A 27812-nucleotide genomic window follows, 5' to 3' on the forward strand; every position below is an offset into this window, starting at 1 on the left:
GCGCGGGGTGCAAGCCCAGGCAACGATGGCAACGATAGCAACGATAGCTCACCAGTCATGTGTAATTCTGCGGTCCCGCTGCTTCACATGTCTGAAGGGGAGGCCGCCTAACTAGTGAGCGAGGAGCGATATTGATTTGGGCGCACGCCGTGACAGGCTGAAAAAACTATGTCAGATTAATGTGCAAAAACTATATAATAAAACTATATAAGACTACATGCCTTTATAAGACTCAACTTTTATTTAAGCGCACTTACAATAACGAAAAAACGTTGTGATTTTGTAAGTGTTGTGATTTTGTAAGTGTTGTAAGCTGCGCTGCTCTGTATTGTTTTTGGTGAACTTGAGCGCGTCAGAAAATGAACGCAAACGTTTTTTTAAATGGTCAGAGTCAGTCTGCTTGCTGTTTTCCCGACGCGTTCATATTCATTAGTCTACTTCTGCCGGTGCGCTCTGAAAAACTCCCTGCATGCGGCTGAGCGCTGATTAAAACTATGGAGTAAATTAAAGAGGAGAATTACGATGCCGAATCGAAGTCCTGAGCCCAAACCTCATTTAAATTAAATTAACAAATATTATAAGTAAAAAAACAATAGCCCATGTTTAGGAACCGTTTATAAATTCTTTCCGACATGAGTTGGCCCGGTGTTATGAGCAGAGCGCCGGGAGATTTCCTGAAGCTCCGAAATCACTGGGCATGTTTTCTAAATAGCCGCTATCTTTAATAACTGATGGAGGTTTTGAGCTGTATACACACGCATTCCTGCTTAAACAACTCTAAAAACTACACCTGTAACACAATAAACAGTAATATTTCAAACATTCTGCAGGCTGATATTTGGAGAAAGGAAAGAATAATGAATAAACCAGTTGTTGGGTCAAAATAACCCAACCAGGTGTTCATTTGTAAACTACATCTCATATGATCCAACATGAGCAACCCAACAATGTGTTTAAAGTACCTGAAATAATCCAGAACTTAAATAACAATAAACCGATACAGAGATACGCTGTATAACGGTCAATGTTGTATTTACGGCAACGAGCAAAAATGTCACTTTGCGCCACCTGGCCATTTTACGAATTACTTTGAAATGCAACTGATTTATTTTGGCCGCTGACGTTTTTACGCGGCGGTGAGCGCGACGGTAATAACCATTCCAATTGATCAACTACTGTATATATATATATACACACACCACTCACAATAAGTTAGTTATATATTATTATTATTAATAATAAGTTAGTCATGTATATATTATTTACATGAGTGCTTTTCCTATTTGCTCTGAATTTAAATAAAATAAGTAAAAGTTACCTTTGATATAACTAATAATGTATGAGAAGAAACACTATTTTTATTAGTTTAATAATTAATTAACCCAAAAATTTTGACAATAACATGGATAGTCCCAAATAACTAAAATTGACAATGTCATTAGAAGGTGTTTCCACCATTTGCCGCAATGACAGCTGACAGTGACGCCTCATGTTGTTCTGAGGGAATGCGTTCCACCCTTCTACAAGTGCTACCAGGTCACGTGGGGGTGGGGTACAATCATACAGTCTCTGCTTCAACTGGTCCCAGACTTGCTCTATGAGGTTCAGGTCAGGGGACATTGATGGCATATGAGGCACTCCAACTTCCTGAAGTCGAGCTGTGACAATTCTGCCACGATGTGGTGAAGCATTATCATCCATGAACAGAAAGTTGGGGGGAAAGTCAAATTGGGGTATGATTATGACTTCTTTAATGTCTCTGAGGTAATCCTTGAAGTCTCTGAGGTAAAAACGTGCAGTGACTGAGCCATGCACAATAACCAAATCTGTTTTGCGCTGACTGGTGATGCCTGCCCAGACTGGTGCACCTCCTCCACCAAAGCAAACTCTGGGGACCATGTTGACCTCAGCGTATCGCTCACCTCGCCTTCTCCAGCAACGCTGACGACAATAATTTCTGTGCAACCACTGCTGCATTGTCTAGGTCACATGGTCTTGTGCCCAATGCAAATGTCCATGGTGGTGCCTTGATATCAGTGGAGTTGCCTGCAACGGTCGTCCGGCATTCAAGCCAAAGCGGTAAAGTTGGTTGCGAATGGTTTGTCTGGAAACCCTAGTACCCCTCGCATCTCATAAACAGGCCTGCAGCTATGTTGCGGTCTGTCACTCGTGGGGCTTCACTCCTGGGTCTTTCATGAACTTTGCCAGTAGTTCTGTGTCTTGATGCAAGTCTGCTGATGACACTTTGAGACACACCAAGTTCACGAGCAACATCTGACTGCCTGCCCCTGACACGAAGGCGCGCCAGGCCAGGTGGTGCTGCTCGTCCGTTAAGTGGTGATGTGTGTTCATGGATGTTTGAATGATGAACTTGAAATGACTTACTGACAATATCAGCTTTTTATACCCACAGAATGTTAAAATTGATGCCACATTGAAAGAGGTTGTCATTTGGGATTGGCCCCAATATAAGGCACACCTGTACACAATGAGACATGGAAAACACAAAATGAGGTGTGTCTATCACCCCAATACAATTGCCTCCCTATGCAAAAAATGTCTGAAGTGAAACAAACACCGTATGTATGACATCCACTAAGTCTCTCACAATATCCCTAACTTATTGTGAGTACTGGAAGTATTGTGAGTGCTGCTATTCCTGAGCAAGCTCTGTACTGGTGGGATCCCGCAGCTGAATCCTCTTTAGGAGACGATCCTGGCGCTTTGGGAGTTTTGTTCCCCAAAACAGAAATCAAACTTCCAAACATGAACTCAGTACTGAGTAGCTCGACCATTACTGTTGATCACTTAAAAAAATTGTTGCGGCATGCTTGATGCAAGCGTTTCCATGAGGTGAGTGGGAACATTTCTCTGAACATTTCTCGCCCTCTCCACTGTGGCGCGTAGAAAACATCTCGGGTGGAATCTGCTTGTCATGCCAGTAACGTTGGAAACCATCAGGACCATCAAGGTTACATTTTTTTTCAGCAGAGAATAAAACTTTCTTCCACCTTTGAATGTTCCATGTTTGGTGCTCTCTTGCAAAGTCCAAATGAGCAGTTCTGTGGCGTGCAAGGAGACGAGGTCTTTGAAGACGTTTTATGTTTTTGAAGCCCCTCAGTCTCAGATGCCGTCTGATGGTTATGGGGCTGCAGTCAGCACCAGAAACAGCCTTGAGGATTGTCCAGTGTCTTGACGGATAGCCGATTGGATCCTCCGGCTCAGTGCTGGTGAAACTTTTTTGAGTCTTCCACTTGACTTTTTATTCCATAACCCTCAGGATCATTTAAAAAATTCCAAATGACTGTCTTACTGCGTCCCACCTCAGCAGCGATAGTGTACTGTGAGAGACCCTGCTTATGCAGTTCAACAACCTGACCACGTTCAAAAAGGGAGTGTTTTTTTGCCTTTGCCATCAGAACGTGTGACTACCTGACAGAAAATGACGATGAATCCACATCTTTGCACAGATTTGGCCTTTTAAAGGCATGTGGTCTTAAAATTTTGATCAGCTGTAAAACAGCCTGTTTCAGTTTAATCGTTATTTTCAATTAATAGAATGCTCAATTTTTTATTTTTTTTTGTCTTACTCCCATTTCTTCTTGTTGCATGTTGAAGCTCTACTTGGAAGCTTGTTAAGATCCAACCATGCAAAATATGATTTTTTGCCATTTTTCAAGTGGTCTTAAACTTTTGATCGGGACTGTATATACACACACAGACAGAGTATATATACTGTGTATATATACCAAATACACATACACACTTGTGTATATATGCTTTGTATAAAAGAGTACACACAGTATTTTTATCTGTAATAGATCATTGCCACCGAGTATTTTAATTGACTGTCAACAATTTTATACAAATTATATTTCATACTTACTTTAGTCTTTTAGTTCAGTTATATGTTTAACTATGTTGGTAAACTGTTCAAGAAAATGACATAACCATACAATTAGGCCTAAAAATTACGGGCCAAAATAGACAAATTGTTACCTATATTAAAGTTCCATGGTAAAACTTCTGTGAAAACTGCAGCTGTTTATTATTGCAAGCAAAAGCATTTCCATACACTCACTTACAAGACTAAACAGCTGTGTGGATATATAAAAAAAAAATTGTTAGTAAGGCCAATCAGAATCCCTATTTGCTATGGAGCTCAATTGAACTTTGGAGCAATGGAAAAAAATCATGTGGTGTGATGAGTTTAGATTGACCATTTTCCAGAGCGATAGACGTGTCAGGGTAACAAGGGAAAGCACATGTGATGGACCCATCATGTACAGTGGCCATCTGAAGTCAGTGTCAGGTCTAGGCTCAGCAAAGTTACATATGGTACTCAACCAGGATAATGGTTTTACCGCCGCGTGAGTTTGCTGGCTTTACCGGTAAGGGCACTTAGTGTAACCATAGGCTATAGACTTCATATAGAGTTCATTCTGTCAAGGATAAATGAGCCGCAGCTCATGTGGTAGCGGATAAATTTAAGTAAAACATTAAGTGAATTTTTAATCACAGTACTTAAATTACGGTACAAATTTAGATTTTTTAAAATTAAATATAGTTTTTTTTATTTGCATCGAATTTAAGCAAAGTAAATGTTAACATAGTGAGCCTCAGATTTCATCATGTGAAACACTAGTGTTGTCAAAAAACTGACCCTGGGTGTGCATCAGAAAGGTGGGTGTGCCACATTTATTGACAGATTAATGTGCAAAAACTATCTAACAAAACTAAATTAACTACATAACTATTATAAGACTTTTATTTAAGTGCACTCAATGACGACAAAACATCATGATTTTGTAAAATAATGAAAGCTAACAGTGCGCTATTCTGAGTGATTTCTGTGAACTTGAGCGTGTCAAAAAATTAACTTACACTTTGTGTACACTTGCTTCACAGACATAAAAAATATATAATTATAGAAAGCAAAATGTCTGCTTTTACATAAACTAATGGAAAACAAATTTCGGAGACGACGAGATAACATGATTACCTTCATCATAAATCACTAATTTATCAATGAATTATTAAAAAGGTCAAAGTCTCCTTGCTGTTTTTCCCCAACACATTCATAATCATTAGTCTACTTCTGCTGGTGCGTACTGGAAAACTTTATGCATGCGGTTGAGCGCTGATTAAACCACATAGGAAATTAAAGAGGAGAATTAAACGATGCCAGTCCAAACCTTTTTTAAAATAAAATTAACAAATATGTAAGTGGCAATAGCCCAAGTTTAAAAAACCTTTTTTATTTTGAATATAAAAATAATTCTGATTCTATTCTAATTCTATTTTAGGTGTGTCAGCTGCCACTGTTCTTATATGGCTCACTGTCAGGGTAAATCGTTCAGTGACAACCCTGTAAACTTCCATGTAAATAAAATTTTAAATATATGTATCATGAGCTACTGATCATTTGATTTATGTAAATTTTTAGACCACAATAATTCATTAGTATGGTGTAGGACCAGGGTACTCAATAGGCGGACTCTGGTCTGCATCCGAACCCAAATACGGTTAAATCTGGATCGACACCAAAACAAACATGCAAATTTAATCATAATCCAAATGGGTTTCCATTTAGGTGCGCAATTGTGATTCCGCGCAATATATCTTTGAGGCTTCCACTTGGCCAATTCATCTATGTCCAATCACAGCAGCTGTAACAGCATCGTGATAGCAGCATTCCCACTACTAAGCAGAAAACCAATGTGGTTAATCTGCAACGAGATGGAAGCAATCATCAAAAGTGGTAATGGAAAACGCCATTATGAAACCAAGCATGCACATTTCGAACAAAATTACCCTCAAAACTCAGAGGTAAGGACCATAAAAATAAACCAGCTGAAATCATCCTATGAATCTACAAGCAGTGTAATAGTTAGGTCAGCCACACAACAGGAGCAGGCAATGGAAGCCTCACTAAGCCTATGTTTACACTGCAGGTCTCAATGCCCAATTCTGATTTGTTGCCTATATCTGATTTTTTTTGACCGCCTGTTTACACGTTCTTTCAACTATGACTCATATCCGAAACACATGTTTACACTTGCCATGCCATCTGAAACTTTGCGCAAACTTTAAGGGAGGTTCTTGTACACACTAGCCAAGATAGACATTGTGAAGTATGCTTGACGCTCTGCGATATATGCAAAGTTGGCGAAACGTCACCATGGTTTTAAAACAGAGAAAAAAACTGCATAATTGCAGCCTGCGCATATGCTTCATTTACCAAATACTGATTTCTAAATGTTATTTAGCCCAAATAAGCATAAAAAAAAGATAGGGGGGAGGTGCTTTTCCTTTTCCATGTCACCTGCGATGTTTTAATACCACACGCGCTTCCACCGGAGAATAACATTGTCATTAAACTGCGAAGAAGTCACAGTTTTAATGACGTACAGAACACAATAAGTCAGGATATCCGATCTGTCTGGTTACACATGAATCACTTGAAGGAGGCCTGAAACAAATCTTTTTTTTTCTGTTTACATGGACATATAACACATCCGATGTGTTTCACACATAAGCAAAAAATCAGAATTGGGTCACATTTACCTGACAGTGTAAACGTAGCTGAAGAGTAGCATGGGTCCTGGGAAAATACAAGAAACCCTTCTCTGATGCTGAAGTAGTCAAAGAGTGTATTAGTGAAGTGATGACTGCTCTGTTTAAGGCAGTGGTTCTCGAACATTTTCTGTCATTCCCCACTTAAGGGGGTGGGCGAATTTTCAAGCCCCACTTGATGATAACAAATGATAACGAAAACGACCAAGTTTACTATTTATTGAAAAATCAATTTCTAAACCAGTAAGATCAAATAACACCAAGTTCAAAACAGATAAAATACACGTGCAATTGTTGTAACAGGCTTACTTTGTCACTTACCTAGAGCTTACTTTCAAAGAAGTTAAGTGGCTTATTAACGTGACTGAGGTGTGTTGTCTCTAAGTGTCTTCCTAATTTCAATTCAATTTTATTTGTATAGCGCTTTTAACGATTTACATCATCACAAAGCAGCTTTACACAATCAAAAGAATTAAGTTTGTATGAAATGTGAATGTGTATGAATCAAAATTATATGATTGTCCCTGATGAGCAAGCCTAGGACGACGGCGACAGTGGCAAGGAAAAACTCCCTGAGATGGTAATAGGAAGAAACCTTGAGAGGAACCAGATTCAACAGGGAACCCATCCTCATCTGGGTGAAACAGATAATAATATGCGAGACTGAAAGTTCAGTATAAGAAGAGCTGTGTAAGATTAAAGTCCAGTTTGTTCCTGGAGGCTCAGGTAGACTGTGAAAAATTCCAGTCCTGAACTATTGGGCGACTGAAGTCACAGGTCCTCAGAGAACAGCTGTCTGCATCAGTCGAGGACAGGACCACCTTCATGGAAAAGTGGAACCAACCCCAGTCACCACACGCATTCCAGGCAGACCACACGGGGGCATCCATGTGATGAGATCTCCAACCAGAAGCAGGACTTCAGGATGAGTTAGAGAGGTCCAGCATGCAGAGGGGGTCTGGATCACTGGCAGCTCAGGAGCGACATGTATAGCTCGACAGAGAGATAGGTAGAAGAAAAAGGGAAGAGAGAGAGAGAGAGCAGAAAAGTAGAGAGCAAAGAGATGGAGAAATAACAGTTAGGTATGGTCACAGTCGAACAATGTAAAAAGTGAATGTATATTTAGTGCAGAGTGCAAGCAGAGACTCCGGCAAGACTAACTATGACAGCATAACTAAAAAGGGAGAGCCAGAAGGAAACACAAACATGAGGGCTTCCAGAGATGTAAGGCAACCAATCACCTCACCGTCAACAAACCTGAGTGATCAATGAGAGTGGGGAAGACAGCATCCAAACATACCAGTTCACCTAATACTCTACGTCCATGAGTCCCCCAGATCTGCTCCTTTACCTAAGGTTAATCTATTTATAAAAATGCTTTGCTAAATAAATAGGTTTTTAGCCTGGACTTAAACACTGAGACTGTGTCTGAGTCCCGAACACTATTTGGAAGACTATTCCATAATTTTGGGGCTTTGTAAGAAAAAGCTCTGCCCCCCGCTGTAGTTTTAATAATACGCGGTACTGACGAGCAGCCTGCATCCTTTGATCGAAGTAGGCGTGGCGGATTGTAAGACACTAGCAGTTCACTCAGATACTGCGGCGCGAGACCATTTAATGCTTTATACGTCAAGAGTAGTATTTTAAAATCGATGCGAAATTTCACAGGAAGCCAATGCAATGTAGATAAGATAGGGGTGATGTGCTCATATCTTCTGGTTCGAGTGAGGACTCTCGCTGCTGCATTCTGGACTAATTGAAGCTTGTTTAAGCACCTAGTTGAACAACCAGAAAGTAAGGCGTTACAATAATCCAACCTAGATGTGATAAAAGCATGAACTAGTTTTTCTGCATCGTTTAGTGACAATATATTTCTTATCTTGGCAATATTTCTGAGGTGAAAGAATGCTATCCTGGTAGTATTATCTACATGTGCTTCAAATGAAAGGCTTGAATCTATAATCACACCGAGGTCTTTTACTGTTGCACTTGATGGAACAGAAAGGCCATTTAAAATCACAGTGTGATCAGAAAACTTACTTCTAGCTGCTTGTGGTCCTATAACTAGAACTTCTGTTTTATCAGGATTAAGCAGAAGGAAATTAATTAACATCCAATCTCTTATGTCCTGCACACATTGCTCAACTTTAGTAAGCTGGTTTTTCTCATCTGGTTTTGCTGAAACGTATACTTGTGTGTCATCAGCATAACAATGAAAACTAATACCATGTTTACGAATTATGTTACCTAGAGGAAGCATTTAAAGGGAAAAAAGCAGTGGGCCTAAAACAGAACCCTGTGGAACACCAAACTCAACTTGAGAACATGAGGAATGGTCACCATCTAAATCTACAAACTGATTACGATCAGTCAAATAGGATCTGAGCCATAAGAGGGCCGTTCCCTTAATTCCTACTACATTTTCTAATCTGTGAAGGAGAATACCATGATCAATAGTGTCAAAAGCTGCACTGAGGTCGAGTAACACAAGTATAGTGACACAACCCTGATCAGAGGCCATTAGGAGGTAATTTACTACTTTAACGAGTGTTGTCTCTGTGCTGTGTTGAGGCCTAAATCCTGAATGATACAGTTCATGTATGCTATTCCTATGTAGATATGAACATAGCTGTTGTGATACTATCTTTTCCAGAATTTTAGACACTTTGTCTCATGCTGTCTGCTGTTACTTTGTCTTATGCTGTCTGCTGCCAGCGGTTTAAGATACAAAACACACACAGGTCTCTCCTCTGCCCCCACTATCCCCACCATAAATCCAAGTGCAACATAGGCTTCATCATGTTTTCCTTTCGGCTGGATTTTTGGTTGATTAGGCTGATAGTGCTGAATCACCTCCTTTTTTGTGGTCCATGTAACAAATGTATCCACTGATGTTCTTATGCTCACTACACACTGTACGCCACTGTGTTATGATCTAAAATGCCCCAGACCTAGGCCACGGATTGCCCACCTAAATTCATAGGTTTATGGTTTACAAATTACAAATTATAACACATGAATTTAAGTAAGCAATATAAAAAAAAAGGTTGTATAGGGGGCAAAATATATAAATTATATATTTCTTTCATATACAACATGTATATTTTTATATTGCTTATTTTATAATAAAATCATTTCCTGTAATTTTTCACCACAAACAATATTTATTTAGTGTAATTTGTGATAAATAATTTATTTGTACATTGACAAACCCATACAAAATAAATGTGCCATAAAATAATCATTTTTGGGGATTTGTATTAATCGTCTCGACGAGTGTCACGTGCCTAGGGTTAATTATAATAGTAATAATATATTCGATAATAATAAACCTTTGAATGCATGTCCCAATATAATAATTGATAGAGAATATTGCGGGGGGGGGCACTCCGTGGCAGGGGCATTTTAGCGCATAACACCTGTTTGTGTCCGCGGTAAAGTTAGTTTGATATTCGCATCTCCGAATTCAATAGCTGCGTAAATAAACCCGTGAATAAGATACCCAGATATATTTCCTCTCTACATTGTCTTTAAGCTCCATCCGCCTTAAATTATACATGTTTAAAAGCATAAACACCATTATTCTCTACGGCGCAACGAATGATTTAGGGATCATCGCAAAAAGCCGCACACCAACAAAAAGCGTAGAACGATATTGATCTTCCCTTCTGTTCAGCGCCTGAAGGATCAAAAAGCAACTTCGTTACCGCACTGGAAACTAGAAATGCCAGACTAGTACTGCCTGATAAAATACAGAAACATCAGCGTACACATTGGAATAAATGAAATGACATATATAATACCGAATGTTTCCTTATATATTGTTCCTCTGCAATTAACATGCCGACGTTAAACCGTTATTGTTGCACTATGGTTCCACTTTTTCTCTGATGTTATTTTAATTTACTTGTATTAATGATCCATTTCTTTGTGTGCCATTATTTAGTTTCGAGTGTCCGATAAAGAAAATAAAGATTAAATAAATCAATAAAGAAAAGCATGAATTATAATATGTACTTTCCTATTATTTTCCACTAATTCCCTCCCGTTCATTGCGCCCCACCTGTCATGTCTGTATTCCCCACTAGTGGGGCGCGCCCCACACTTTGAGAACCACTGGTTTAAAGGCACTTAAAAGATAAAATAATCCAGAAACCCAAATACCCTGTTCTGATTCCACTGCTGCAAGACTAACTGAAATACTTGATAATTTCCTTAAACACCTTAGGTCTTCTAAGATAAATCCACAGACATCACAGACAATGCACAACTCATGGTCTTTGTCAGATTTTTTAATAAAGAAAAGGGAGAATTTTATGAAGATGTTTTGGGTCTCACAAACCTTCATGGACACACAAGGGGGGATGATCTCTATGAAGCAGTGACACAGATGCTTAGCGACAGAGCGATAGACCTTAAGCATGTTGTTTCCATTGCTACTGATGACGCATCATGTATGATTGGGACAGAGAGCGGATTAGTGTCGTGCTTGAGAACTCACCACCCTGACCTCATAGCATACCACTGCATAATTCCCCAGATGGTTTTGTGTGCCAGCCTTGGAGAATGGTACTCAGATGTCATAAGTCATAAAACAAGTCAATTATCTGAGAGCATCCTCTGATCTGCAACTTTGTTTATTGCGCTTATTTTTAATAGAGGTGAATGCAACATTTGATGATTTGCTCCTTTACAACAATGTCCGGTGGCTTAGTAAAGGCAAGGTACTGAAGCGTTTTTGGGCACTACGGAAAGAGCTGGTGACATTTCTGTTGAATCAGAAGAGTGCAAAAGCCAAACCGTTTGTGGATCACAATCACAATTATGCTGAATTCCTGGACAAGCTGATTAAAATTTTCCAAACTCGTTTTGAAGATTTCCCTCTGAGAAAACAAGTCTTGCTGTGCATCGAAAGTCCATTTCTTGTCAAAAATATTGCAGAATTCTTAATAAAGCCACAAAAGTCTTTCAATGGGCCAGTGCTGCTTCGCTGCAAACAGAGCTAATTGAGCTACAAGAAAACCTAGCACTGCAGGAATCTTACTGTGACCTTGTCACGTTCTGGACAAAGATGGTTACTGCAGCAGTTGTTCCTCTCCTGCAGAAGATGGCCCTTCAAATTCTTACAATGTTTGCTTCAATGTACTGCTGTGAATCTGCCTTTTCAACACCCTCACCAATGAACATTTACATCAGTGCCTCCGCCTGGCCCTCACACTTTTTATGCCCAAGTTTAAACAAATGGTGGCACAAAGAAAGTGTCACCTTTCACACTAAAAGGCCTACCGTGTCATATTTTTTTTTGTGTGTATACAGTGGAACCTCGGTTTACGAGTGTTCCGCAAGACAAGCAAAGATTTTTATAAAATTTGACTTAAAAACGATCCTTGTCTTGGTTTACGAGCACCTAGTATCATCGTTTTTCTCTCTCTTGTGCTGCGGAATCGTCTCCCCTGCTGGGTCTTATTGCGTGTGTGCATAATTTGACACTGTGTCGGCTGTGTGTGTGTGAGAAACCCCCATTCACGAACGCACACGCACACAGAAATGAAGGCAAGAGACACACTCTGCTCTCCGTAGAAACTCTGTCCCAAATCTTTTCAGAGGTAAGGTGCTGGGTCATTTGTTTGTTTGTTTTACTTCGTTGATTTATGACCACTGTTTACGGAAGTGTAGGTCCGGTACGGAAGATTCATTGTGAGTACTGCAGTCCGGTGTGTGAACACGAATGCGGGGATGTAAGCTAGGATATAGAGCATGAGTTTTGTTCTTTAGTATTTTTTTTTGGTTTGTTTTATTTAAGTGCAGGATCCACCCGAAAGTTTGTACTATAACCTAACAATGCAGAAAATAAAATAATGGGCATCAACCAGTTTGTCCATCTCATCATTACACCAGCATAAATTAACAGGCTGTTACGCTGCTGCGAGCAACATAAAAAAAAGCAGAGAAGCTTCATTTCAATTTGGAAGAGAACAACAGTCTTTCCGTTAATGTGTCTGTGTGTTTAATTCAAACAAGAGGAGAAAGTTTTAATGTGTAAGATGAGGAGGGTGGAGACAGGAGTGGCTGAAAGCAAGAGTCTCCACTTACTCTAGCCCAGTGGTTCTCAAAGTGTGGGGAATACAGACATGACAGGTGGGGCGCAATGAACGGGAGGGAATTAGTGGAAAATAATAGGAAAGTACCTATTCTAATTCATGCTTTTCTTTATTAACTTATTTAATTTTTATTTTCTTTATCGGAGACTCGAAACTAAATAATGACACACAAAGAAATGGATCATTAATACAAGTAAATTAAAATAACATCAGAGAAAAAGTGGAACCATAGTGCAACAATAACGGTTAAGCGTCGGCATGTTAATTGCAGAGGAACAATATATAAGGAAACATTCGGAATTATATATGTCATTTCATTTATTCCTATGTGTATTCTAATGTTTCTGTATTTTTGTTAAACATGAATATTTTATCAGGCAGTACTAGTCTGGCATTTCTAGTTTCCAGTGTGCCCACAAAGTTGCTTTTTGATCCTTCAGGCGCTGAACAGAAGGGAAGATCAATATCATTCTACGCTTTTTGTTCATGTGCAGCTTTTTGCGATGATCCCTAAATCATTCGTTGCGCCGTAGAGAATAATGGTGTTTATGCTTTTAAACATGTATAATTTAAGGCGGATGTAAATTATCCACTCGACTTCTTTGAAAGAAAGCTCTAGATAAGTGACAAAGTAAGCCTGTTATAACAATAGCACGTGTATTTTATCTGTTTTGAACTTCGTGTTATCTTATTGGTTTAGAAATTGATATTTCAATAAATAGTACACTTGGCCGATTTCGTTATCATTTTGTTGACAAGTGGGGCTTGAAAATTCGCCCACTCCCTTCAGTGGGGAATGACAGAAAATGTTTGCTCTAGCCTTAGACACAAACACACACATACACAGCGCCTGTGTGCACAAAGGGAAACGCTTATCTGCTGGGATTTATTTTTTATTTTTTTTGTAAGGTAAAGTGCAGGTTAATTTGTTTTATTTTTACTTAATATTTTGTATAAATTATTTTTATGTATTTATGTTTTTGGGCTGTAAAACAAATAATTTAAGTTTTCATTATTTTTTATGGAAAAATTACTTTTGGTTTACGAGTGTTTTTGAATATGAGCCCACTTCCGGAACGAATTATGCATTACGAGTAACACAGTTTGCGAGCGTTCTGCAAGACAAACAAAGATATTTTTTATAAATTTTGACTTGGAAAACGAGCATTTTCTTGGTTTACGAGCACATAAATCGTGTATCACCATGCGGGATCTCTTTTTCTTTCTCTCGCCTTTAGTTTGTGTGTGTGTGTGTGTGTGTGTGAAGCAGAGAGGGAGTGCTTCACTCGCACAACTGGCATGGTGTCAAATTGTAGCAGTAGTGAGCATCAACAATTTTACTTCTTTTAAACTCTTTTAATATGTCACTCATAATGTTGTGTGTGTAACCCCCTTAAGTTTTGCACTGTGACTTTAAGGGGTGGTGCAGTACCATGATTTGCACATTGGGGGCCGCTATGTCGATTTTCTGGTAGGGGAAGTGAAGAAGAAGAAAAAAAAAAAGAAGGCACATGGTGCTTAGCTTTGCAAAAGAGGAGATTTTTTGTTAGATGATTCTTGCTGTGTTTTTTTGCAAATCGTTTGAAGAATGTTCATTGTTACAGGAGGAGTTCAACTCTGGTGAGCTGTTTAATTTTTTCCCTTGACCGAAATGCATTTAGTGGATATGTTTACTAAGTAATAGTCAACCAATTATGTATGTTGTGTATGAAAAAAAAAACCAGTCAGAGTTAAAAGCTGATGACTGTTGTGAATAAATGTATACTTCTGTATAATTTGTACTCACAAACAAAGGTTGGGAAGGCTAATGGATTTAGATTTTGTCATATATATTTGATATTGTGCTCAGAAGCAAAATGTACATATATATATTATATATATATATATATATAAATATAAATCTCTGTATTTTGGGTTTAAGAAGATTAACCTGCATGTTAACCCAGATTTAGCTGCACAATTGTACAGTATGTTTATTGTCACTGTTAAATGGTTAAGCTAATGTGTTGGTACATGTGACTGATGTTTTGCACTATGATTAATTTTTCTGATTTGTTCATAAAGTGGTGTTGTATACTAGGCTGGGATGGATCGGAGGAATATTTAATTGTGAATTGTGTTGCTTTATGTAGATTGGTTTTTTTCCCTTGCCGAGTCCGTCGTGTGATGTGATCAACTGTATAGTTGTGAACGATGGCGAGCCAGACCCAGTGAATTGGTGAAGATAGTCCTACTGCGGAGTCCAACCCCCGACCTATCCTATTGGAGGGATTCTTTGCAACTGCAGCTAAGCTGATATTTTACACTTTTACACTACCCGGGTAGTAGTAGAAAACAAGGCCTTTACATTTCACGGGAAAAAAAAGGATTCCACCACACCAGCGAATAACACAAGGGACCCGGAAAACTTTTGGACATTTTCATTATTTGGTTGTTTTTTTTCTTTCTGAATTTAAATTGAATTGTCTTTATCACATTCATGTGTTGCCGAGCCACTTACACATTCCTCTCTTCAATTGAGAAATTTACCAATTGTGTAATAAAACAGGCTGTTACTAGTTTTATATAAAGAGGCCTACGGATTTATTTAAATTATCCTCCAGAGAGTCGAACCTAGCCCATAGCAATATTGATTTCAGTGTTATATTATCCATTATCGTAGTATTACCTGTTACAGGCAAATTTTTGGCGAGCCAGCCAGGAGGATAATTACAGCCTAAGCACAATTGGTTAGATTTAAATTAGTGACATTTTCTGTTATTTTTTCTGCAAAAAAAAAAAAAAAGGGGTGGTTAGGCAACATGAGGATTTCAGATATTGAGAAACACTACAACGTCAAAGCAGATTGTACTGTGTGTGTGCTAGGGGTTGCTGATAATGAAGCTGATGATGACATTACTGAAACCCTTGGAAAATATGGGGTTGTCGTAAAAGTGATAAGAGTAGCCCCAAGTATTGTACAGTCAGGGGGCTCTGTTGTAGTAGTAGAATTTGATACACACATTCCTGTTACGCTAATGGAGCCCAATTTTCCCCTAGAGATTAAAAATGTGCGAGACTCCACAGTTACTTGGCATGTAAATAGTGTCAACGTGTTAGCCCAAATTACTAAACAGTCATGTGGCCAAGCTGAACAACCCTTCCTGGATTCAAGTGATGTCAGTAGTGATGATGTTGGTTCAGACGCGACATCTTCTGACAAGAGCACCTCCATTCCGCAAAGATACAGAAAGAAATTGCAGCATAGAAGGCCGAAAACGAAGTCCTGCACCCATAATTTAGACAGGAGGCCTGATCCAGTAGTGAGGAAAAAGACTCAAAAGTCTGTATTGAATGTACCCTCCCCTGGTGAATTAAATCCACCTGAGGTGCAACGAATAGTTGTTGAACATGTCATTAAAAATGATGCTTCCGCAGTACAAGCACATTCGAAATGGCTGCGCTCCTTCTCTGGGCGAACTCCAAAACCCCCAGGCGAAGCTGACTTCGATACATGGTGTCTCCATGTTGATCTTTTACTTCAAGATTCTCTCCCTTCAGATGTTCAGCGGAGAAAGATCCTAGAAAGTCTTTTACCACCAGCCTCAGATGTGGTTAAGCAACTTGGTTCAACTGCTCGTCCACAGGATTATGTAAAGCTTCTTGATTCTGCTTATGGGCTGGTGGAGGATGGCGATGAGATCTTTGCCCGGTTCTTGAACACTCATCAGGACACGGGTGAGAAAGCTTCTGACTATTTACAGAGACTGCAGACGATTCTTAGTACTGCTATCAGGCGTAATGGAGTGGAGCAGTCCTCCGCAAATCGTCATTTACTGAAGCAGTTCCAGCGGGGTTGTTGGGATCATTCTTTGATACTTACCCTTCAGCTTGAGTCTAAAACGAAAACGCCACCTGACTTTGCTGAGCTGCTTTTACTGCTCAGGTCCGAAGAGGACAGAAGAGCTGCTAAACTCGACCGGATGCAGCGACACATGGGTGGTTCAAAACATAAAGCAACAAACCACACGCAGTTTGCTTCTGAAGCCCCTGTCTATGGTGACCCTGTTGTGTTCCAAGCTTGCCTATCTGAAACTGAGGCATTGAGAAAACAGGTGGCTGATCTACAAATGCAGTTAAAGTCTGCCAAGTCTAAAAAGAGGGAAGGATGTGAGTTCAAGTTGGTGGAAAGCCCGAAAGTTATGCCAGCTAAAGCAGAAATATGTGCACAACAAGTACCAAGTAAACCGCCTAAGCCTTGGTTCTGCTTTAGATGTGGAGAGGATGGCCATATAGCCAGGCTGTGCGAAGGCTCCATTAACAAAGCCCTGGTGGACCAAAAGTATAAGGAACTTAGAGCTAAACAGGATAACTGGATGAAGAGAAATGAAGTGCCGTCAAACTGGGTAGGGTTTCAGTAATGGGACATACTGGGGCCTTTTGTGGGAAGAAGCGTCCCAACAAATTAAATAAAGAGAGTGCAGAGATTCAGACCCATTCCAGTGTTCCAGCTAATGATAGTAATTTAATTCATGGCATTGTAGGGCCCAGATGCACTGCTGATATCGTCATCGAAAGTATCCCTTGTATTTCCCTTCTTGATTCAGGGTCACAGGTAACAACAGTGTCAAAGTCTTTTTATGATGCTTACTTGTCATCACATTCAATCCTTTCCCTGGACACCATCATTGAGGTCGAAGGAGCTGCAGGGCAGAAGGTGCCATATTTGGGCTACATTGAAGTTAACATACATTTTCCTGAAGAAATAGCTGGAAAGGCTGTAACAGTCACCACGTTAGCCCTCATCATACCCGACTACAAATTTAATCTTGGGATCCCAGTACTTATTGGCACCAACACCTTGGATACTTTGTTTAAGTGCTGTATCACGAATAGTAATGGCCATGCTGTACTAAAGAGCCAACGTCCATATTCTCTTTTGGTCCAGAACCTGTTGCACCGGTACAATATTGAGCAGCAAAATGGTAAGGTTGGTCAAGTCAAATTGAAAGGAAAACAAGCTGTTAGAATACCCCCTGGTCAGAAAATAGCCCTAGATGGATATGCTAGAGGTGTGTCTACACCCAGAGATGATCCTCTGTTGGTAGAACCGTGTACTCACTCCCGTCTCCCTGGAGGGCTGCTTCTTTGCAGTTATGTCCTCAAAAGTCCTAGAAGAACATCGTTTAAAGTTCCCATTCTTCTTCAGAACGAAACGGCTCACGAAATTACACTCCCAAGAAAATGTTGCTTAGCTGAACTTTACATTCCATCGGCTTTGTCGTTACTAAGCGGCGCCTCTGTTGAACAGCACAAGTTAAAAACCCTTCATCCCTCGACCACTGTTGGCTGCAATGTTGTGTGCTCTACCAGCCTTAATAACAAGGTTACTTTCGATTTCACTAACTCACCTCTTCCTAAGGAATGGAGAAACAGGATTGCAGAGAAGCTCAATTCTATTCCTGAGGTTTTTGCGATGGATGGTCTTGACTATGGGCACACCACAGCGGTCAAGCACAAAATTCGCCTCTCTGACCCGACCCCTTTTAAACAGCGAGCAAGACCCATCCATCCCTCTGATTACGAAGCTGTTAGGCTCCATCTTCAAGAACTCAAAGATGCGAACATTATTAGGGAATCAGAAAGTCCATTTGCTTCACCTATAGTAGTCGTAAAAAAGAAAAATGGTTCGATTCGGCTTTGTGTAGACTATAGAAAGCTAAATAATCAAACAATAAAGGATGCCTATGCGCTGCCAAACATTGAAGAGACATTCTCTGCCTTAACGGGGTCCAAATGGTTTTCTGTTATGGACTTAAAATCGGGATACTATCAAGTTGAGGTCGAAGAGGAGGACAAACATAAGACAGCATTTGTGACACCCATGGGATTCTGGGAGTTTAACCGGATGCCACAGGGGGTGACAAATGCACCAAGCACTTTCCAGCGTGTCATGGAGAAGTGTATGGGCAGCCTGCATCTGAAAGAAGTCCTCATTTTTCTTGATGACCTAATTGTTTTTTCCAGCAGTCTGGAGGAACATGAGGAACGTCTCATGAGGGTCTTGAACAAATTAAAAGAATTTGGTCTAAAGTTGTCCCCAGACAAATGTCGTTTCTTTATGAAATCAGTAAAGTACCTTGGACATATTGTTTCAGATAATGGTGTAGAGACTGATCCTGATAAAATTGCAGCACTTACCACCTGGCCAAAACCTACTAACATCAGTGAGCTAAAATCTTTTCTAGGATTTACTGGATATTATCGTAGGTTTGTCAGAGACTACTCAAAGATCGCAAAGCCCTTAAATGCGCTGACTGCTGGTTACTGTCTATCTCAAAAGAAAAAGGGGTCTAAGTTTTTTTCAAACGTCGACTTTAAGAAGCCTTTTGGCGGCAAATGGACACCTGAGTGTGACGTTTCTTTTCAGACGTTAATTAAAAAACTCACCACCGCCCCAGTGTTGGGGTTTGCAAACCCAAATCGACCCTATATACTTCACACAGATGCCAGCCTACATGGTTTGGGTGCTGCCTTATATCAAGAACAAGAAGGCTATCTGAGGGTTATTGCATTTGCTAGCCGGGGGTTATCCAATTGTGAAAAGCGTTACCCCACACACAAGCTGGAGTTTTTGGCTTTGAAGTGGGCAATAACAGACAAGTTCTATGACTATTTGTACGGGGCAGAGTTTGTTGTCATGACAGACAACAACCCACTGACGTACATATTAACATCAGCCAAGCTTGATGCTGCTGGACACCGTTGGCTGGCAGCCTTATCAAATTTCAATTTCAGCCTTCAGTACAGAGCAGGGAAGAAAAATCAAGATGCCGACGGCCTTTCCCGGCGACCACACCATCCGTCGGATATAGATTCCAGTTCTAAGGCTGAGGATGACCGCATTAGTCAATTCATTTCTCAATTAATGGAAAAAGAGAGCACCACCTCATTTCCAAGTGAGGCGGTGAAAGCCATTTGCCAGAAACACCAGTTGTGTGAACTTGAGGCAGGCAAAGAGGAAGATCATTTATCTGCTGCTCTGGAATGTTTGGCCATGAATGCAGATGCCATTCCAGCAGGGTTCCTCCAGACAGATCTACTTCCTGGATTTAGCACTCTCCCTAGGATGTCTCTACAAGAGTGGGTAACAGAACAGTCACAGGACCCCACCCTAGGTAGAGTGATAGAACTCTTGAATACTGGTAAACGCCTCCCTTACCGTGTCAGATGCCATGAAACCCGTGAAGTTCAGTTGATACTCAGGGTAATGGATCAGCTTACCTTCATCGATGGAGTTCTATATAGGAAGCGCATGAACCAAGGGAAGTCTTCTTATCAACTTGTTCTTCCTCAGAAATATAGGGAAGTTGCATTGGAAGCCCTGCATGATTCGGTAGGACATATGGGAGGAGAACGGACATTAGATTTGGTTCGCACGCGCTTCTATTGGCCTAGGATGTCCTTAGACATTGAACGAAAGGTCAACACTTGTGAGAGATGCATCAGGAGGAAGGCCAAAGCAGAAAGAGCATTCCCTTTAGTCAATATAGAAACCAGCAGGCCCCTGGAACTCGTCTGTATGGACTATCTGTCTCTAGAGCCTGATAACAGTGGAACAAAGAACATCTTAGTTATCACAGACCACTTTACTAAATACGCAGTGGCAGTCCCAACCACTGATCAGAGAGCCAAAACAGTTGCCAAAGCTTTGTGGGGAAATTTCTTAGTGCATTACGGGATTCCTGAGCGTTTGCACAGCGACCAAGGCCGTGACTTTGAATCTGCTGTGATAAAGGATCTTTGTCTCTTGTTAGGGATAAAGAAGACTCGAACTACTCCTTATCACCCACGTGGAAATCCCGTAGAACGTTTCAATCGCACCCTTCTTCAAATGCTTGGGACTTTACAGGAAGAAGACAAAGCAAGATGGCGTGACCATGTTCAACCACTGGTACATGCCTATAACTGTACCAGGAATGATACGACTGGGTTCTCCCCATATCAACTAATGTTTGGAAGACAGCCAAGCCTTCCTATAGATGTGGCTTTTGGTATCACACCAGAAAGGGAAAAGAGAATCACTCACACAGAGTATGTCAAAAAGCTGCAGGAAAGTTTGCAAGAGAGTTATAAAACAGCTATTGAACATAGTAAAAAGATGGGTCTTCGTAACAAGCAAAGGTATGATTTGAAGGTGAGAGAATCTACCTTGCATGTTGGGGATCGTGTCCTTGTAAAAAATGTGGGCATAAGAGGAAAGCATAAGATAGCTGATCGATGGAGCAACACCATTTACCAAGTGGTGAAACAGATAAATGAATCTCCAGTTTATGTGGTGAAGCCTTTTACAATGAGTGGTCCTGAAAAAACGCTCCATCGAGATTTGCTCCTACCCTGTGGATTTTTGACTCCCACCATGTCCGTTGATGAGGGTGACAAAGTAAAGAGAAAGGTAAAGGTTCCATGCCCTAGGAAAACAACTGTAGGCCCAAATGAATTAGCACAAGAACCAGTCTATGATCATGAGAGAGAGGTAGAATATAATTTCCCTCAGATCACACCAGATACATCATATCCCACCATAACGATTGTTCGAGATGTGACTTACGAAGAAGCTACAAATGGTTCTGCCAGTGGAATTGCATTAAATCCTGATGCAAGGCCATTTCAACCTTTAGGAGAGAATGGAGAGGGGCGCTTACCTGAGGAAGTCCAGTCTTCCCACCACTTATCAGAAGAGGCCCCGACAGAAGATGCCATGCCTGCAAAGTTTCTGGGAGAGATGATGAGGAACTCACCTGTTGAGGAGTCTGAATCAATTAATGGCAATGATGATTCTAATCAAGAGTTGGTTGTTAATGGTGCTGAACCACTTGAGGCAAAGGCGAACGAAGCAAGAGAAGATCGACAAAACATTGATGCTGTTAGTGTGGAGTATATTGAGAATGCAGACGAACCTGTTGAAGAGGTGTTTGGGCTCAGGCGTTCCGTGCGACATAGGGAACAACCTGATAGACTGACCTATAAATCATTAGGTAGTCCCTTGGTATTAGTCATGCATTCCCTGTTAGATGGTCTAAGCCAAGCTTTTGCCCAAGCCCTTGAAGTCAGTACTTTTCCTGAAATTAGGGTGTTAGCTCAGGATACATCTGAACTCCTAAAAACTGCGCTACATGCAGAGGCGCATGCAGATTCAGGAGGGGAGGATGTAACCCCCTTAAGTTTTGCACTGTGACTTTAAGGGGTGGTGCAGTACCATGATTTGCACATTGGGGGCCGCTATGTCGATTTTCTGGTAGGGGAAGTGAAGAAGAAGAAAAAAAAAAAGAAGGCACATGGTGCTTAGCTTTGCAAAAGAGGAGATTTTTTGTTAGATGATTCTTGCTGTGTTTTTTTGCAAATCGTTTGAAGAATGTTCATTGTTACAGGAGGAGTTCAACTCTGGTGAGCTGTTTAATTTTTTCCCTTGACCGAAATGCATTTAGTGGATATGTTTACTAAGTAATAGTCAACCAATTATGTATGTTGTGTATGAAAAAAAAAACCAGTCAGAGTTAAAAGCTGATGACTGTTGTGAATAAATGTATACTTCTGTATAATTTGTACTCACAAACAAAGGTTGGGAAGGCTAATGGATTTAGATTTTGTCATATATATTTGATATTGTGCTCAGAAGCAAAATGTACATATATATATTATATATATATATATATAAATATAAATCTCTGTATTTTGGGTTTAAGAAGATTAACCTGCATGTTAACCCAGATTTAGCTGCACAATTGTACAGTATGTTTATTGTCACTGTTAAATGGTTAAGCTAATGTGTTGGTACATGTGACTGATGTTTTGCACTATGATTAATTTTTCTGATTTGTTCATAAAGTGGTGTTGTATACTAGGCTGGGATGGATCGGAGGAATATTTAATTGTGAATTGTGTTGCTTTATGTAGATTGGTTTTTTTCCCTTGCCGAGTCCGTCGTGTGATGTGATCAACTGTATAGTTGTGAACGATGGCGAGCCAGACCCAGTGAATTGGTGAAGATAGTCCTACTGCGGAGTCCAACCCCCGACCTATCCTATTGGAGGGATTCTTTGCAACTGCAGCTAAGCTGATATTTTACACTTTTACACTACCCGGGTAGTAGTAGAAAACAAGGCCTTTACATTTCACGGGAAAAAAAAGGATTCCACCACACCAGCGAATAACACAAGGGACCCGGAAAACTTTTGGACATTTTCATTATTTGGTTGTTTTTTTTCTTTCTGAATTTAAATTGAATTGTCTTTATCACATTCATGTGTTGCCGAGCCACTTACACATTCCTCTCTTCAATTGAGAAATTTACCAATTGTGTAATAAAACAGGCTGTTACTAGTTTTATATAAAGAGGCCTACGGATTTATTTAAATTATCCTCCAGAGAGTCGAACCTAGCCCATAGCAATATTGATTTCAGTGTTATATTATCCATTATCGTAGTATTACCTGTTACATGTGCATTGCAATATTTTAAGCAAAACTGTGATATTACTCTGCTAATGAAACCTTCACACTCTGCTCTCACTGGTGGAATGTTCAATCAATGAAGATTGGCCACCAGGCTGGTCAAATTTAGCTATGAAACCTTGAACACTAAATTGGACAGTTTTTTATTGTCCAACCCCTGTAGTTAAACATTAACAAAAATTGAGGGCACGGATTAATAAACCTAGATGCGTTTTTCTTAGCCCTACCCCTGTGAAAACGCTGTATCCAGAGAAAGGCTCGCCTGAGAGTTTTTTTTACGGACCGCTAAGCTTTTACGGATTCTAAAATGAACATTATAATTTTTTTAATCCCTGTAATGCAAGGGACTAAGAATTCCCTAATCATAACATGCGTTGTATTATTTTAATCACTCTATAAATAACCCATGATTTTTATGCTGTTTTACACATGGAATAATTTTAAATATTTAAATTTAATTTTAGTATTTGAAATAGACATTTTTTATAAAAAAAAAAAATCATATATTCTGTAAAATTATTAAATAAAATTTTTTATATAGTAATTAAAAAAACAATACAACACATGTTTTGATAAGGAAAATTTTCATCGCTTTCATTCAAGGGATTAAAAAACACGGTAACAATGTTAATAGGTGTAAACAGCTGAGACATGTTCACTTATGGGGAAATGGGGAGGGTGCATTATTTGCTTTAAATGTTGGCTTACATTGTAAATAGGCCTGCAACTGATGATTAATAATCGATTAATCTGTCACTCGTAAACCAATTTTAATTTTTAAGAACACTAACGAAATCACTGCCACAAAGTAAAAATATAACAAATTAACCTGCACTTTACCTTTAAAAAGAATCGCGACTGAGCAGTGTTTCTGTGTAGAGCAGAGAGAAAGTGTGTGTGTGTGTGTGTGTGTGTGTGTGTGTGTGTGTGAGTGAAGGCGAAAGTAGGAAGGGTCTGTGTGTGTGTGTGTCTGTGTGTGTTTGTTGGGTGGGGGGGTTGACACGGTGTCCAATGACGCGCGCACACACAACACAAACACACACACACACAGCAAGCAAAGAGCAGGCTAAGCCTTAAGCAGAGAGAAAACATGGATTTTTTGTACGTCTCTAATAAGACTTGTTTTGCTTTAAACGTGCACTGTACACACGCATATGACACACAAAATAAAAAAAAAAATTTTAACAGTACACACGTGCACGGTTGTTGATTAAACCAGTAAGAGACGGGCACTAAGACTCAGCAGGGCAGACTTAACCCGATTTTGTATTTCTCTACCTCCGCTTCTTTTTTAAAATTTTATTTTTGCTCCGCCCTGTCTGAGGCGCCAAACTCTGCTAGCATCAGTGCGCGAGACCGAATGTGTTCACTCCGCTCCACGCTCAACTAAAGATTTTATTTCATTTTTTAAATAATTAAATGTCTCCGCGTCACGTGACACAACGAATCGATTATGAAATTCGTTGCCAGTCCTTTTAGTAATCGATTTATATCTATTCTTTGGTGCAGCCCTTATTGTAAAGCACACACAATAAGACTAAAACAACAAAAACTGAAAACAAATAGTGAATTATGATACTCTAATTATACTGCATCAATATTATTTAGTACAACAAAATTTCTGGATAAAAAATTCCTGTAAAACATTTACACAAATGTAAGACAGTATATTTTTGGAGTTATTCTAGTTTTTTATCTGGAAAGTCTATTTTTCCAGTTATTTCTGTATTTAAAGTTTGATGTCTTTAAATGTGATTGTATTGTAACGATAACCAGATACAGTGATAGGCTATACAGCTTTCTTTAAATAAAATATTTTGTTCTGTTGGGAAAGAAATTACTTTTTTGTAGTATTTTATTGATGTGAAATGTACCCCAAATTAAAGAATGACTCGTATAAAATGTAAAAAGTTGTCAGAGCAGAACAATGTCTAATAGTTTTTATTGCTGTTTAGATTTTAATTACATAGGCATCACTGCTCAGAGCTTTGTTTACTGATTTGATTGTTTCATTCACATTGAATTATGGGATGTTTTAATGTTTTACATTGGAATGTTGCTTTATTAGCGTTATAATTGCTACAAGCATCATTGGAGTGACACACGGAAGACGGTGGGCTTAGAGGTCACTCCTGGGGGCATTGACCAGATCGACCTTCACACCAACCGTGTTATCTGTTCCTATGATTACCGTTGCATCGAAGGCTTTGCAGAACTTTCAGACTACCAAGGTGGTTTTTGCATCCTCTATGGAGGCTTCAGCAGACTGGTAAGTCTGATTGTAGGGATCACTGTTCTCAATCTGGTACTTTCTTAGGGTTACCTTTTAATTAATAAGAATAATAAGCAAAATAAAAGAATGAAGATTTTTTCCTTTCTTAATTTATATGAATTTACATAGTACTTGCTTATTCAAAATAATTGTGTGCCTAAGACTAGTTTTTTAATTGTTTATCAGCAGATAACAGCTGTGATATAAAGTAGTTATGCTTATTAATGTCTAGAGAGAGTATTAGTCAATTCCTTTTTTTTTTTTTTTTTTTTTTTTACAGATCAACTTAACCTTAACCTCTTGTACATTTATATCGTACCATTTAATACATACGTAGAATTAATGTTTTGCACAAACAGTCATGGTCAAAAATTTGTACCCCCTCTTCTATGTTTTCGTGTAAAAACTCATCTGATTGTATCAGGTCTCAGTATTGGGCAAATAAAATGTCATATGAACAGCAACATGTAACTTATGGTCCCATTATTTATTTAACAAAAATGAAAAATAAATCTTTCTAATGACACTCGATTTTTGTCTAAAAAGAACTTGTGCAAAAACTTAGAGATCCACCTTTTGCACCAATATCTCAAAGTAATTGTTTCCTGTATGACTTTATTAGTCTCACATTGCTGTGTTGGAACATCCTTTCAGTGGTCCTTGATTCTATTATTATTATTTTTTTAGCCATTCTGGTGCATATTTACTAGTGTGCTTCGGATCGTTGTTGCATGACCCAATTTTGACCAAGCTTTAGCTGTCAGACAGATGACCTTATATTTTTGTTAAATAAATAATTGCACTGTGGAAAAAAAATGTTGGTTGTATTTGTTGTATATATTAATGCCTGCTATTATTAAATATTATTACAGTATACAAAAAAAAACATAGAACTAAAAGAGGGTCTACTAACTTTGAAATACTACTGTGCAATATTTAGCCTTTTAAATGACTTAATCCTGAATGTGTATTGAATAGGTTATATGATAAATGTTCTACATTTAATTTTCAATTCAGATTCCTTCTTCTTTCTCTTTTTTTAAGCACCTATTTGCATCAGAGCACCGTGAAGAGATCATCCGCAGTGCTATAGAGCATGCTGAAACCTTTATTGGAATTATGTTGCGTCTGAGAAAGGAGCCTATAACCTTTGAATGCTTTGTTAGTGAAAGGCTTGGCAAATATTCTTCAGATGAGAGCATTACATCCCTTGCTGAGTTCGTAGTGCAAAAGATCTCTCCTCGACATGTGGTAAGACACACAGCTTTGTAATTTTTAAACAGGAAGATAAATGTTTGAATATTTTTTTTTTAAACAAAGTAAAGAAGATTAATTAACCAATGTTATTTAAATAAAATTTGTCACGAGGGATATATATATATATATATATATATATATATATATATATATATATATATATATATGTGTGTGTGTGTGTGCGCGCACAGTGGAACCTTGGATTACGAGCATAATTTATTCCAGAAGCTCGTATTTCAAAACACGTGTAAACCAAATCAAATTTTCTCATAAAAATAATAGGAACTCAAATTGTGTGTTTGTGTGTGTGTGAGAAGCTAAAGTAAGGAGCCCCTCCCCCTTCTCGTCTTTCACAGTTATTCTTTCTCCACTCTTTTTACACTTATGCGCGCACAACAAAAACACACACAAAAAAAAATCCAAGAAATCTTTCTAATGACACTCGATTAAGCGCCACACTAACGGAATTACTGCTGTAAAGTAAAATTTAAAACAAAGTAACCTGCATTTTACCTTTGAAAAGAATCACGACACAGCAGTATTTCTGTGTAGAGCAGGGAGAAAGAGTGTGTGTCTCGGAAGGTGAAAGTAGGAGGGGTGTGTCAGGGAGGGGCTTTTGCTTTAAACGTGTGCTGTTTATGTGCTGTTGATGTGCTGTACACGCGTGCACGGATGTTAATTATTTCAGTAAGAGACACGCACTCAGACCCAACCGGGGGGACGATTACCCAAAATTCCGCAGCGTAAGAGAAAAGAAAACTGTTGACTCAGTTGTGATCCCATGACGCTTGTCAAAACAAGAAGTGCATGTGTGATACATGAGTAACGCGGTTTGCAAGTGTTCCGCAAGACAAGCAATCTAAGGTTTCACTGTGTGTGTGTGTGTGTGTGTATGTATATATGTATGTATGTATATATATATATATATATATATATATATATATATATATGTATGTGTATATGTTTTTTTTTTTTTTTTTTTTTTAAACCTTTATTAAGATTTCAGGTGTTAACAAAATTCATGTCTCAACTCAGTGCCCTGATATATTAAGTTTCTAATAAGAAAAAATTATATTTTGTGTTATACACTCAAGAAGATTTGGATAAGTAAAC

The 27812-nt window shown here is 39.1% G+C and overlaps 1 protein-coding gene across 4 annotated transcripts in view; it reads left to right on the forward strand.

Annotated features, from left to right (window-relative positions):
- The window catches only part of LOC128514134 (dnaJ homolog subfamily C member 13-like), a 223522-nt gene that overhangs the window by 40667 nt on the left and 155043 nt on the right, over positions 1-27812 (forward strand). For all 4 annotated transcript variants that reach the window (XM_053487837.1, XM_053487839.1, XM_053487836.1 and 1 more), the window contains exons 6-7: positions 25239-25439; positions 26487-26693. In XM_053487837.1, the coding sequence (XP_053343812.1) occupies positions 25239-25439; positions 26487-26693 (408 nt within the window). The remainder of the gene's footprint in view (positions 1-25238; positions 25440-26486; positions 26694-27812) is intronic.

This window comes from Clarias gariepinus, chromosome 26, assembly GCF_024256425.1.
Source record: "Clarias gariepinus isolate MV-2021 ecotype Netherlands chromosome 26, CGAR_prim_01v2, whole genome shotgun sequence".
Lineage (NCBI taxonomy): Eukaryota > Metazoa > Chordata > Actinopteri > Siluriformes > Clariidae > Clarias > Clarias gariepinus.